General features: G+C 35.7%; 1 protein-coding gene across 3 annotated transcripts in view; it reads right to left on the reverse strand.

The window, feature by feature from the left end:
* PCDH9 (protocadherin 9) overlaps positions 1-14,642 on the reverse strand; it is a 689,243-nt gene that overhangs the window by 375,352 nt on the left and 299,249 nt on the right. The window contains exon 4 of one of the 3 annotated variants that reach the window (XM_040054887.2): positions 9,212-9,277. The exons of the other annotated variants lie outside the window; for them this stretch is intronic. Within the exon in view, the coding sequence (XP_039910821.1) occupies positions 9,212-9,277 (66 nt within the window). The remainder of the gene's footprint in view (positions 1-9,211; positions 9,278-14,642) is intronic. 3 annotated transcript variants of the gene reach the window in all.

The raw sequence follows: 14,642 nt of genomic DNA on the forward strand, positions 1-14,642 counted from the left end.
GCACACACACACACACTCACACTCACACTCACACACACACACACACACAAAAAACCCCAAAACAAAACAAAACAAAACAAAAAAAAACCAAAACCAAATGAACAAAAAAACTAACTACCCAAAACAAACAGCATAAAAACCCCAAAACAAACAAAACCAGTTGAAGGCTGTCTTGTAACTCTAGGCTCAGACACCAGAAGTTAAGTATCCACAATGTAGGTAGTTAAACTGCAGTTTCAGGCAGTGAAATACTAACGCTTCAATCCATTGCCTAGTCCCAGGGTGTGCTAACATTTAATATATTGTAAAGCATGTTGCATGGTCTCTAATACAGTCAATACTTAGAAAAAATTGAGAAACAATATCTCAGGTGAACATCAACAGAAAAAAAAATTCTGACTCATAATCTTCAATCAAAATAAATGTCCCTCCCTCCCTCCCACTAAAATATTAAAACTGTTATTATCATGAATCACATTTGTAGTCTATTTTTACCCCACTTCACCTCTGCATTTAACACTTCGCCATAAAATCTTTGAATTCTGGAACATAATGTTCTTTTTAATTCTCTCCTCCTCCAAGGAAAAATGTAACTGAAAAAAATTCCTTCAGCGTGGAAAGTAATTTTACTTCATTAGGTATGGGACAGGTGAAGAAAACTTGTGAAGAACTGTTCTCATGAATACTTCCTCATCTCTCCCACCTACAATGTAAATTATTGGTTTAAGAAAACAAAATAGTATAAAGTGTAGTATAAAACCAGGAATGTCCAAGAAACTTCTCATGTCAATATACTATCAAAAATACTCACATAGATAACATCGATGGCATCCCACTTGCCAGAAAATATAGACATCTTAGTAATATAAAATAATAGATATATCTTCCTTAAAATATTCAAATGCATAACAATTATATTTTTTTCTTTTTCTTTTTTCCATCAAGAAAAACAGCTTTTAAAGAAATAAATCTGTGGGAGTATGCAAAAATGTCTTTTTTGATAGCAGAATTCAGTACTACATGTCAAATGTGTTTAGAATACTACATGGTGATGATTTTTTTTTTTTTTTTTTAATTCTATATATGATTCTAGAAGAAAAGAATATGAACAATGAGTCTGTTTAATTCCTGTGTTTTGAATCCTTATACAAGACCAGCCTTTCCAAAACATTTCAACGCTTTCTTTACAAAGAAGAATAAATCATCGCCATCAAATTATCCAGGCATATGTATGACTGTTTTCTGTTTCTCATTTCAGTGATGTTCAAAATGCCAAAAACACATTGTACCATTTGAAAAATCAGATTGAAACATAATATTGCCAGTAAGTCATGTAGGAGATAAAAAGCTGAAGGCAATAGATAAATAAAAAATTCAGTACTTTAGGAAGTTTCTTACATTCTCCTCTTTCTCCTGCTGTGCACAAATGCAGAACAATATGCACAAAGTGTCTGTTCTCCTCATGAACTTTCATACAGTATTTAAGGATGGATAGACACTAAAGAGTGCATAGATATTCTGTATGCACACGTTAAACATATATGCCAAATATTTCTATGTCATGGTATATTTAATGAAGTGGGCCAAGCCTCAGCCTCTAAAAGAGGCTTTCAGAGAAGCTTGCTAATCTAGTGAAAAGCATTTCAAACATCTAAAGATGGTGAGAAAGTGATCTGAGCTTTAGAGGAGGGATAGGAAAGTGAAAACGTGAAAAGGCACAAGCATAGCACACAGGGATCATGCTCTGCTAACATGACACAGCTTGGGGGCTCACCTCAAGTGCCTGTAAAAAAACACATGTGGAGTTGAAAACAATCACAGGGAGTTCATACAGGCTCCACAGGACAGGTGAGGAGGAGAGTTTACACTCTATGGACATGGACAGTTTGAACTCATGGAGATTTGCACTGGAACAGGCAACTAACTGACAGAGCTGATGGATCAAGATCAGGCTGGGTGCAGTGACAAGTGTCTGTAAAGATGGATTGTTCAAGTAGAAGGAATGAAGTCTCTTTCATAAAATTTGGGGAAGCCTCACAATCACAAAGGTGGTTCTCAGAGGAAACAAAAAAACTCACAATATTGTATGAAAGGGCAAAATGGTGGAGCACTAAAATTTGAAGAGACTTTTGGCCACCACCAAGAATTGGCTTTATTTAAAAGAAGTGTACTGGTGGATGATAAACTGACCAGAATACACAGAGTTGAAACTATTACAAAAAACAAAACAAAACAAAACAAAAACAAAAACAAACAGAAAACCCCAACCAAACAAAAACAAACAAACAAACAAAAAATTGCAAACCTAGACCTTAGAAAAGTAAATATAAACTTGTTAGGGATCTGCTTGGTGAGGTCTAATGGGACTGCCCTGGAGGACTGCCCTGAAGGAAAAAGATGCTCAGGAGAGCCAACTGATCATCGATGACAACTTCTTTAAAGCACAGGAAAAGTCCAGTGTGAGGCCCAGGAAGTCTAACAGGCACCACATAATGTCAGTGTGGATAACAGGGAAATCCCAACAGTGTTCAGTTGAATTACAAAAGCCAATACTGCCTTAGAGTTCATACTACTGTGATGCATAAAAAGAAAGTTATGCTACCAGCAAAAGTAGGACAAAGGAGAATGTGAGGCTGTCACTCACACTGTACAGAACCTTATGGCAAAGAACATGGAAAAAACCAAAGTAATAGATGCCTTCTTTTCTTCAGTTTCTAGTGGTAATGACTGTGTCAAACCTCCCAGCTCCTCTGAGCCTGTGCCAGGGTCTGGGAGACTCAAGAATTGCTGCCAGTAGGAGATTGAGGCACAAACCAATTAAGTGTATGGGACACTGGCCACTGGTTATGGATTTACAAATGTCTAGATTGTTAGCGTAGGTTTCCAATGACAGGAAGTTTTGCCTACTTTTGAAAAAAAGGAGGGCGGTTATTGGAGGAACAGTGGGTCAGTCAGCCCAGGCTCACTACTCAAAAAAACCCCTCCTGGAAACTACACCCAGGCACATAGAGTAGGAGGAGATCCTACATGCATTTACCAAGGGCAAATCATGCTTGACCAACCTGACTGTCTTCTGTGAGGAGATAATTGCCTTGGTGAAAAAGGCCCTACTTGATCTTAGTTTTGTTGGGGTGGTTTTTGGTTTTTTTAAAATTTTTTTTTTAGTCACACTGATAAATTGGTAAAAATATGTTTTGAGTGGGTGGACTACCCAGTGGCTGGAAAAATTGCTTGGACTGCCAGGTTCAAATGGTTCCAATGGCATCTTATTTAGAGAGATAGTTACTGGGGCTAATGATGCCCTTGCAGCTGATGCTTTCATTAATAAACTGGATCATGAGGCAGATGGCAGCCTCTTCCTCTGCAAGTTTGCAGATGACACCAAGCTGGGGGAAAGTGCTCTGCATGATGGAAGTCTGCACTCCTATTCAGAGAAAGCTTGACAAGCTGGATAAATTATCCATAAGTACCTCAAGTGCAACAATGGAAAACATAGATCCTTTCAGGAGAGGGGTGATCAAGTTGGGGGAAAATCTATTTTCAAGAAATAACAGCCTCAAGTTAATCTTGTGAAAGGATTACTGAGTCACAGAAAGCTTATGGAATTTTCAAAAAGAGGAAAAAGTTCAGGAAATTTGAGTCAAATCCATATCGGACTCTCCTTTCTTCCCTCCGAGTGGAAATCCTTGAGTGGAGGATATTTTCAGAGCACAGATTGGGAAACCACAATAAAATTTTATTATAAGAATGCTTTTTCAAATTGTGGTTTGACATTTAAATTAACACCAATGGTTTGATTACTCAACTCTCTTCCTCCTCCATGATGGATAAATATTTAATGAGAATAATCTCTACTGAGATTGTGAACAGAGTAAAGAAGTTAATTCCTCTTCTATTTTTTCTCACATCCCTGAGAAACCAGGTATTATATGAGGAGTTACAGAATAACTAGCTTTCCTCCAAATCTCTTTATAAGTATTCACCAGAAAGCTAATATTTATTTAGATCTACCTAAAGGAATTTCGTTACCCCAGGAGAAATCCTGCTAAACTTTACACAGGACAACATCTTTAGGGTCAGAAGCATCACAGAATAAGTGCAATTTTTTTACTTAAGCTAGGTCTTCAATCTTAGTTACAGATGGAATAGCTCAAAGCTTTAGTCTGCTTGACTCAGATGTGCTGATAACAGCTTGTTATCAGTAGCACTGGAAGGAATATGTGAGTCTCCTTTCAACACCAGATATGAGAAAATCCACAAAGGCGACTATTAAATTATTTCTGCTAAGAAAATATGCCTCAAAATCAAGAAATCCATCAGCAAACACAGTTATTATTAACCTACAACTTGTTTTTAGTTCTATATTTAATTACAGTATGTTGTGCCATGAAGAGAAGCTAGAGAGAGAAGAATGCTATTAAAACTATATAACCCTCCCAGTGTAGAAACCTAAGTAGATCCACAACAGAGAGGGGAAGGGAAAAAAAAAAAAAAAAAAGGAAACCCCACAAGTTTTAAAATATTAAAGTATTACTTAATACACCATTCATGACTGCCTCTTTTATCCCTTATATACGAGAGAGAGAGGGGGAGATACAGAATATTTCTTAGAAATATCTTATTATTTTATTCACTAAGAATGGAAATATTATATGACTAAAGAGAGAAAGAAAAGCAGGAATATGTTATATATTGCTGATAGACAGCAGCACCCTACTTCCAATGGCAGATTCTTAGCAAATGTCTTCACCCAGAGACAAAAAGATGCATTCCCTATACAAAATTATGATTTGCAATAGATGCTAAAACAAGAGCAAGAGAGAACATCTAGAACATTCCCTTATGAGCCATTAGACCTGTCATAACAACAGTGAGAGAGAAAATAGAATACTTTTCTTTTACAACTCAAGAGAAAAGAGCAGGTAAAGCAAATATATGAGTCTGAAAGAACAGTTTCATGAGGCCTTAAAGATGTGGTCTAATTGTTTCTAATAATACAGTGCATATACTTGAAATATTCTACACATATCCCTTAGCTTACTAAAATGTAGGAGAACTAGCTGATCAAAGTATTGGAATATTGTTTAACAAAACAAGAATGGATCCATCTTCACCCCAGTAAGGCACTTGCTTTTCCATATGCTGCTTCATGTGCTTCTGCTGTGCATCTGTCTCATATAAAACATTAGATTGTTAGATTCACTATCAATTACAGACTGCAACAAGTTTGATTTCAATTACAGCAGGAGAGGAAAACAGCTTGCATCCCTAAGGGGAGGTGCAGACACCAATGGGATGAATCAAAAATTAAAATCGTATATCGCATGTTACCAATTAGAGAAAGAAGTGAAGTCAAGATATATATGTAGTTATTTATTTTTCTATAAACCTGATAAATTCAGTTTCACTTCATATTTGAGACATAAGAGCAGTGCCTCATTGACCAGCATCTATTGGATGCATTTGAAAGAGCTATTTCCCAAGCAATTTTAATGACAGTTCTAAACTGCAAAGCTTGCATTGAAAACAAAGACATAATGAAATCTAATTACAAAAAGATTGCTGTTTTTCCAACATTTCTGAATTACATCCAATTTAAGGTAATTTCTTTACCAGTTAATAGGCATAAAAAGTTATGATCAGAACAAAATAAAAACTGAAAACTTCTGCCAAGTTTAATAACAATATCTGTATACACAGACTCCAAAAATTAAAATGTACAAAACATTCAATTTCTCAGAATCCTGACTGAAATAGTTATTGTTGTCTAGCTTGAACAGACTGGGAAAAGTTGGGGTTTTGTTTAGTTTTGTTGTTCTGGTTTCGATGGGATTGTTTGTTTTTTTGGTTGTGTTTTTTTCTGTTTGTTTGTTTGTTTGTTTTCCAGGATAAAAAAGTATTCCTCCACAATCTATTGCTTGGAAATCAAGTAATTTATGTGGTACATAATCAAGTGAGATATTTGAATAGTCTTGGATTCTTTCCTTTAACCTTAGCCAAGTTCCTAGAGTCTGCATCTCTTTCCTCTCCCAAAGAAAGATTCTGTTAATTTTCAAGCTGAGTCACAAGATTCATGCTCATATTATATCCTCCACAAACCTTCCTTCCATTTCTGCTTTTGATCTAGTTTGGGAGTTTGTTTTTTGTTTTTTGTTTTTGTTTTTTTTTTCCTCCTTCCCATACAAGCATACCCCCAGATTTGTGTAGTAACTTGTTGGGGTGGGAAGCAGTATTTCCAGCCCCAAGGAACAGATGTTAATGGTGTCAGTGCCAAAGTACCATTACATTCCTAGAAGGGATTGTTTGGATCACATGACACAAGATAAGAATCCACCCAAAAGCGCAGCTTAGATAAATGTAACCACGACTACAAATGCCCATCTACAAATAACAAAATTAACCTTGTATGAGATGCAAGACAAAGCTGCACTAGCTGAACTCTGTTACATAATTGTTGCTGACGTCACACTTTGTAACAGATTTGGGTTGGGAGAACAGAGAGATAATAACCTCCATGATGATTGCTAGTTGGCCTTACATATGGATGATATCAAGGACATTGGCCTGAAGCCACGTGACAAGTGAGGCCGCGGGCTCACTGGCTTCATTGGCTTACACCAACGGTGTGATTTATAAATCCACAGACAGTTAAGACACTAACTCCTCATGAGTGAACACATCCATGGGCATCCAACATCCCACAAGATTAAGCCTGAACCACACACACAAGAGTCCACTTTACAGCTAAGGCCCCACCACGTTGTGCAGCTGGAGTGTGTGTCCTGTACCCCTGCATGCTGATTTGAATTGGGCAAAATGCATCTTTAACTGGTGTGTGTGAATGTGTGTCTGTTATAGAACAGGCTTATTAAAAGACAAAGGGCTATCCATGTGCTCTCATCTCTCCCACATCCTAAATATATATTAGATTACTTGTCACTGAGTTCTGGGTCTCCATTCCTGCATCCATCCCAGCCCAGTTCCCCCACAAAATCATGCTGTCTGCACTGTTGCTTATCACCTACGTGAGACACTTACCAAAGAGCTTCACCATCTAGTATATAGGACCATCTACCACAAATATTAAAGGCTGAAATGAATGAAATTTAACTTCAAGAAAATCCATTAGGACTGAAACTTTTTTAAGGTTCTTTTTTTATTTATTATTCTATTAGATACAATGCTAATGGAGATTTGCTTTGCCAAGAATCCTTTTGAAAGAGGCTGTATAACTGCTATTTAGATGTGCAAAGTAGTCAAAGGTAATTCATCTGCTTTTTAAAAACGTAAGAATGCAAGACAACTTTATTCATACTCAGTAATGCATTGCAAAATGTGCAGCCCTCATTCACTCTAGAGATCATCAACATTACTTAGATATTTTTCAGACTGTGAACATCTATCAGTATTAAAATGATAAAACTGTATTAGAACACCTAAAGTGCTTTACATAAGTAACAGCTTGGAGGATTTTTTCAAAGCCTAACATCCACAGGCACAGAAAAGAAGCCTGAATTAAACTGATCAGACAGGCTATCATATCCACTATCAGCTGGTAAAGAAAACAACTTTTTCCATTTTTGAAAGCCTAGAACAAGAATGGGAAATATTTCACTCATTTTCTTAAATCTCTTTAAGTTTTGAACCTAGCTGAAAAACATTGTCTGAGAAAGACAATTTGTAGGGAAAGGCTGAGAGAGTTACATAAGATGTTCCAGAAATTAACTTAAAAGCTTTGAACTTTCTTCCTTTAGTACTTGCTTTCTTGTAATTAACATCTACCTTCCTGAAATACATTTCCCTATCATCTGTAGCTCTTAAGACACCAGCTTTTACAATGTGATATATAGAATAATACACTTTTCCCCAAAAATGGACCTGATCATGAAGCATTACATATACATTGCCCTTAGATTTAAATAAATCAGTACACTAGAATTCTTTATTTTAAAATTAATATACAATGAAATAAAATATTAGGTTGACAGCTTCCACTAAAACACTGCACTCAGGACCAATACAAAAGGAGATATACCAAAGCTGAGCTAAGAAGGCATGTGCATATTTCGTCTCACATGGTGTTCCTGAATCCACGTCAGTGAGATCCAACCATTATCGACTGCTGTAAAAAAATTTAGAAATAGCTATATGCTATTTTTAGTTTTTGTTATTTAGATTTATAGTATTGGGCTCTAAACAGAATGGAATAAAATATTCCAAGTGGAAAGGACCTACAATGATAATTTATTTTAACTGTGAATTCCACTTATTACTTTGTTCACTTTAAATTACTTTGCTTCCACTGTGTCTAATGCCTTTATTTTACTGAAAATTTCCTTCAAAATTCTTGTGGTAATCAATTAATTTATAATCACTACATTCTCTATAATTAGAAAGGAGACAGATATCTAGGGGGTTTTAATCTAGATCAATGTTATACTACACTAATAGAGATTCAATAAATTTTATTTAAAATATTTTACACAAAAATTTAAAATAATCTCCTTTTCTCTGAAATGTTTACACTGAAGCTAATGTATCTGGCTATCAAGGCAAAAAGTTCAAACACCCAGTAGCTACTTAGAAAATGTAGTTCTAAATTTATAAACTGATACAAGAAAGTCCAGTTTCCAGGAAATTTTCTTCTGATGTAGCTTAAAGGAAGTGCCAAGAAGTGTGTAGTTTTGGGGGATAAGGCCTATATTAAAAAGGAAAAAAGACAGTATCTGCCAGAATAATTTTCTGAGAGGTCCACATGATGCTCAAATAAGATTGTTATTCTCCCAAGCTTACTGGGTTGGAGTCCAGAAGGGAGTGTTAAACCAGACTTTCAAGAGGATGCCTGGAGAAGGGTACTGTTCAGTAGGTCTAGCTCTCAGCCATTATTTGCTCTGAGATGCAGCAACCAACCACTCACTTCTTCAAGTAAAGATAAGAGAAATGGTCTTATAAACTTCAGCTGAAAAATTCTCCCTTCCCCCTGTCAAATGCTACCACACAGTTCTAGTTCACTACAGGCACTACTTCAGCTCTGCACCAGTGTGACAATATTGAAAAGAATGGAAACACACTAGTATACATTTGTAGTATTGCACTTCTTATGAGCCCTGCAGGAGTTCAGTCCATTGAATTCAGTGACAGCAGGGCCCAAAAACACCTATCTTAAAATTAAATGCTTATTTTATTTATTGCAGTGGATCTGATATCTTACCACCCATGGTTTGTCAGGTACCCAAATCTCCCACAAGTACTTCGGCATATCTCCAAAATTCAGTGCCTAAAAAGCAATAATATTTAAATAAAAAAGAGGTGTCATTCTTACTTCAGATATTCAGATCACCCACCTCCCCAAACGGCCCAATATTGGTACTGTAGAAAGAAAAATGTGAGTAAATTTCTACTGAAGACAGATAAATAACTTATTATGAGGGTTCACAAACTTCAGAGGCCATAGCCTAGTGTTACCAAACATATGGGTGGTAACATTTAAAATGCTACATCAATCATCATTGTGGTTTCTGAAAGCTGATTGTTGAACATTTTGTTATAGTCAGGCAACAGATTTTCAGATACATTTTTATTGTTCTGTTTAGTGAACTACCAAGTTGTCTCATAATAAGAAACTTTTCTCCTTTTTTAGTTTAATGCACTTTTAAGCTTTTTATTAAGATATTATTAATTAGCCTTGAGACTCAAAAAAGCAAAACCAGCAGATCATTGAAACTGCAGTTAAAGCTGTGTTTAATGTGGGAGCATTAATGGATGTTCATGCTCTGTTACTAACTGCTGAATATAAATAGAACTATGTACTACTTCATGTTGCCTCCTGAGTATAATACTCACATACCCCAAAATAACACGTCTCTGAGGACTAAAGTCATAAAGACTGTGTGTATACGACTGCAAGAGAACAGTGGAGGAGAAGTTCAGTAGGTTACTAAGTTTGCAGAACCTTCAAATCTGCCTGTTCTGAGAGGAACTGATGTTCTTATTTAACCCAAACCCAGCAAACTACCACCATAGATCTGAACTATCTAAGGCAAAACAACACATGTGTTTGGAAGGACAGTCAGAAAGTCAGCAATCAACACAGCACCAAGTCTTTGCACTGTTCTATCTTATTTGAGAAAAGAAAGCTTCCCAGAGAGAGAACATCACATTAAGACTAATGTTTTTGAAAAGTCGGACAATTTCAAATCCATTCTCTGTAGAGTAATATGCCCAAACTGCAAACAAGCACTCTGTGCCCCATAATCCAAAAGAACATCAGTATTCTGTACAGAATGGTTTATCCACTCCTTTACCACTCTATAGTGAGCAAAATCCTCAGAACACTTTACATCAAATAGTACTTTTACTTGCAATGGAAAACACATGCTTCTTCCAAAGTACTCCCAACAGGTACCTTGGATATCTCACAAAAGTTCTGTGTTCTTGGAGAATTGTATCACAGTTCTGAAAGCTTTTTCAAGAAATCCCCTTGAAAGCAGAAAGTCATCTTAAGTATTTCATCTACCAAAAGTATTCTGTCATATCTGAAGTCACATTTCCAACTAAATTCAGGAAGTCCCTTTTTGCCACCTAAAATTTTAACTGGGGAAAAAAACCACAAAAAACAAACAAACAAACAAACAAAAAAACTAGCCCACAAACCCCCAAATTAAAATATTTTACACAACCAGAAATGTTATTTGGTCTTACACAAGCAGAAATGTTACTTGGTCTTACACTCTGCATGAAAAAGGCACTTACGTAATCCATGGAGATTAATAGTGAGAGTTTAACAATAAGGTAAAGCCACTGGGAACACCTCATTCTAAAATCTGCCTGTATCTTCTGTGATGTTTTACATATGATTGTTTTCCTCATTTACATGAGTACAAATGAAGAACAATTCACACAAAGGCAATGGAATTAAATTGGTTAAAAGGAAAATAAGGAGTCCCTGTGGACCAAGCTCTCTCTTAGAATACATATTGACAAGTTTTATCCACTTTGATGAAGTGATGAGTTTTTGAAAGCATACTCCATATTACCTAATACCTTGGTAGAAAGTCACCTTTACAGAAATATCACCTTCGCAGAAAAAAATTAGTTGTTTCCTGAAAATAATTGGAAAGGAATTGCAAGACAAATTTCTATCACAAATAATGAACGTTTCTCTTATCTCCTTAGCTAGTTGAAAGGTTAGGGAGACCATCAAAATAAAACAGGAAGGAGCAGGAATAAAATCTCATTCACACAACAGTTTGCAGATTGAAAAGATAAATTCATGGCATCATAAAATACAATGCCTTTTTTCTACAAAAAAGCAGGCTACAGCTACATCAGAAGTGAAATATGTCTCTCTCCCTTTCCCATGCATTTGGGAATGGTTAAGGGCATTACATATTGCAAGGACAGAAAAGAGAACCAGAGAAGCAACAGACTCACAATAACCCCATCCTTTCTTACAGCTTCCCTCTGTGCACCAGCGCCTCGTAGAAAGTTGTACAGAAAGCAACCCCTGCTCTCAGTCTTCCAGGGCAATTCCAACCACAATTAAATTTGTACCATGCTCTTCACACAAATAAATTACACCTTAAGGCTGAAGGAAAAAAAGGTTTTGATACAGAGGTGAGGAAAAAAAGTAGTTGTAAAAAAAGAGTAAAATAAATCTCATTTTAAAGTATTACAAAGAATGAAGTTCTAACAGGAGATGAGTCCCTTGTCCCTAAGCTCAGTGTAGAAAGAACTCCCATCAGCTGATGACCTAAACCCATGATTTCTGCAATGGCTCATGACTTCCATACATTTAAAATACAGGGTTGGATTCACAAGGTCATATGGCTTCCCTAAAAGTTGTTCAAAAGTCAACAAAATTTAAGGTATTATAAAACAGCAAGATTTGTTTCCGTAAAACTTAGTACAGTTTTATCTTTTCCTTTCTGTTTCTCTGTTTCATGAGCTGACATCAGCAAAACCTTTCAACCGAAATGCACACTTGCTTTTTATTTCATTTATCATCCCACTTTTACAAACAAAAATATTATGGGAATACCTTGAGCTAAATAGTTTGGATGGAAGAGGGATATGACAAAGTCAGCATCAAAGATGAGATTGCGATCCAAGAGCAAGGAAGATAACAGAAAAAAATTGCCAATTGCTTTTTCCCAATAAAATGAAAAGATAGAAGCAGAGACCTCTAAAAGTAATGAAGACAACCTACTGTGTCATCATTTTATGCAAGAAAGGGAAGGAGAAGATTAGCCTAAAACTCCTACAATAATATGGATTTTTTTTCAGCTGACAAAAGCAGGACTATGTAAAATTTTTTTCTGTGCTTTATTTCTAATTACCTTCTATCCTTTAATGAACAAGAAAGCACTTGATCTTGAAAGTCCTTGTGCAGCCAAAACTCCCACTAAAATTAATGGGAAATTTTTTCCAGCCTAAGAGCTCTGAGATCAGTCCTCATACTTAGCTCTTTCTAAGCTACTTCCATTAATCAAACTTCTTAGGCTTTTTCCTCTCCCTTTCCACTAGGACCATATATTAAAACATACAGACACTAGAAATCATAACCTTGCCTAAGGAAGAAAGCCTGCTGCCCTTTGTTATCCCCCAAAATTAGCTCAATTTCACAAGTAAAACCCTGATTCTGAAGAACCTTGATTACCTGGACACCTAATACTTAATTCTGGCCTCTTTCAACAGTTCTAACAGATGTTATGACAGTGCCTGTGGAAGTTAAGCTGTCTAAGTTACACAATTGCCTGTGGAAGTCAAGCTGTCAGAATTACACACATGAAATGCACATACACAAATTTTCTAATCAGACAAACTTCACTGAAAGTAATAGAAAAACCATAAAGGAATCTGAACAGTCCTGTGTCTCACTCCCAGCAAAACAGGAGTTAAGAGACTATGGTTCAATGCCTGTTTCTCCTATTGAGGCTCACATAACCTGCAACATATGTCTGATATGCCTAAGAGGGATAAAATTAAATCATTACTTGTATGCCTCAAGTAATAAACCACTTCATTTTGCAGACTTCATTTTGCAACACAATCTAGCAAAAAAATCTGTATTCAAAGGAATTTACTGTTATTATGGCCTTAACACAGGAGCATCTATATCCCATCCCTGTTTTCTCCCACTGAAATAGAATAGGAGGCTTTTACATACAAATAAAAATAAGATACACTGTAATCAGTCAAATTATATGGTATTAACACTATCCTAAGAAAAATTATTACACTCATTTATGGCTGATCATTAATAGGTCTTAGCAAGGATAATCTCCCTTGGGTTTTTTGTTTTTTTTTTTGTTCTGTTCAATGGCAGAGTAATGTGTACATAGATGGGAAAACTGTCAAGAAACCATGGTGTTTAATTGTTCACTTAGAAAGCCTGAGCGGGACTGTACTGCACCAACATACAGTCTAGGAATGATATAATTCTGTATGGGTTCTTACACAGAATTACATCTTCCTGTGAGGATGCTCTACTATCTATAAAGATTCTTTACCTTTACCTTCATTTATGAGAAATCTAAGCATAATGGACTTCTGATCTTTTAATTATATTGAAGAAATAAAAGATCTAGCAGATGACAGAAAGGAGAAATAAGGATGATGAAGCAATTTGCACTTTGACTCATTAATATACGCACATAAAGTACCTCCACAGTAAACACTTAGTTGAAGAAGCAGCACCAGATTAACTCACTGGGTTCTCTTCTTTACCAGCTGGCCAGGTTTAAATTTGCTTTGTTATTCTTTTGCCTATAGCTTGTTTTTATGTTTAAATGCTGTAATTAACAGTACTTGAAAGCACACAGAAACATACTGGTAATATTGGTGATACAACCCACTGGTGATGGTTGCTCCTCATGGAAAAGGAAAAAAGCAACAGGGAAAAAAAAAAAAAAAAAAAAAAAAAAAAAGGCAGCAACTACATAATTTACAAAGACAAGAAATTTTGCATATTTTGAAAAATAAAACCAACAAAAAAACCTACACAGGAACAGTCACTTCCTAAAGGATGAAGCAAAGCCGTAAAAGGCAAATTGTAATTTTTTTTTTTTTTTAATAATGCAGAACAATTAAAGTAAGAGTATGCCAGTGTTAGAAATAAAAGGTTCAAAAGATCTGCAATTATTTTCCTGTGTGAGCAATTCAGTATGTTTTTAGAAATACAAATGAACATTTTGTCACATAAAGAATTGAAGTACATTTTTCACTGCCTTTTTCCTTTTTTTTTTTCTTTTAAACCCAATCTAGAAACTATTTATACTGGTGTTAACAGTGAACACAGAACACAGAAAATCTAGCAACACAAATGTTTTAGAGATGACAAAGAAATTCTACCTCATCAGAAGAAAGCTTCATAATTCATTTTTGATTCCCAAAGCATGTGCATTCCCCCACACATTTCTGTATTTCCAATACTTTACACTATAAAAAAATTTTACGGATAAGAATCATATCTCCTAATCACCATTTCCTCACAGACCTATACCCCGTGCCTTTAGCCAAGGTTCTTTTGTCAAGTAAAGTCTCTGATACCTGACTCCTAATGGTTAAAATGACATGTAAGGAGGAATTAACACTACAAAGACAGTGCAAACATAAATTCAAGTTCACCTTTCATATTTTAC

This window comes from Hirundo rustica, chromosome 2, assembly GCF_015227805.2.
Source record: "Hirundo rustica isolate bHirRus1 chromosome 2, bHirRus1.pri.v3, whole genome shotgun sequence".
NCBI classification, from domain to species: domain Eukaryota; kingdom Metazoa; phylum Chordata; class Aves; order Passeriformes; family Hirundinidae; genus Hirundo; species Hirundo rustica.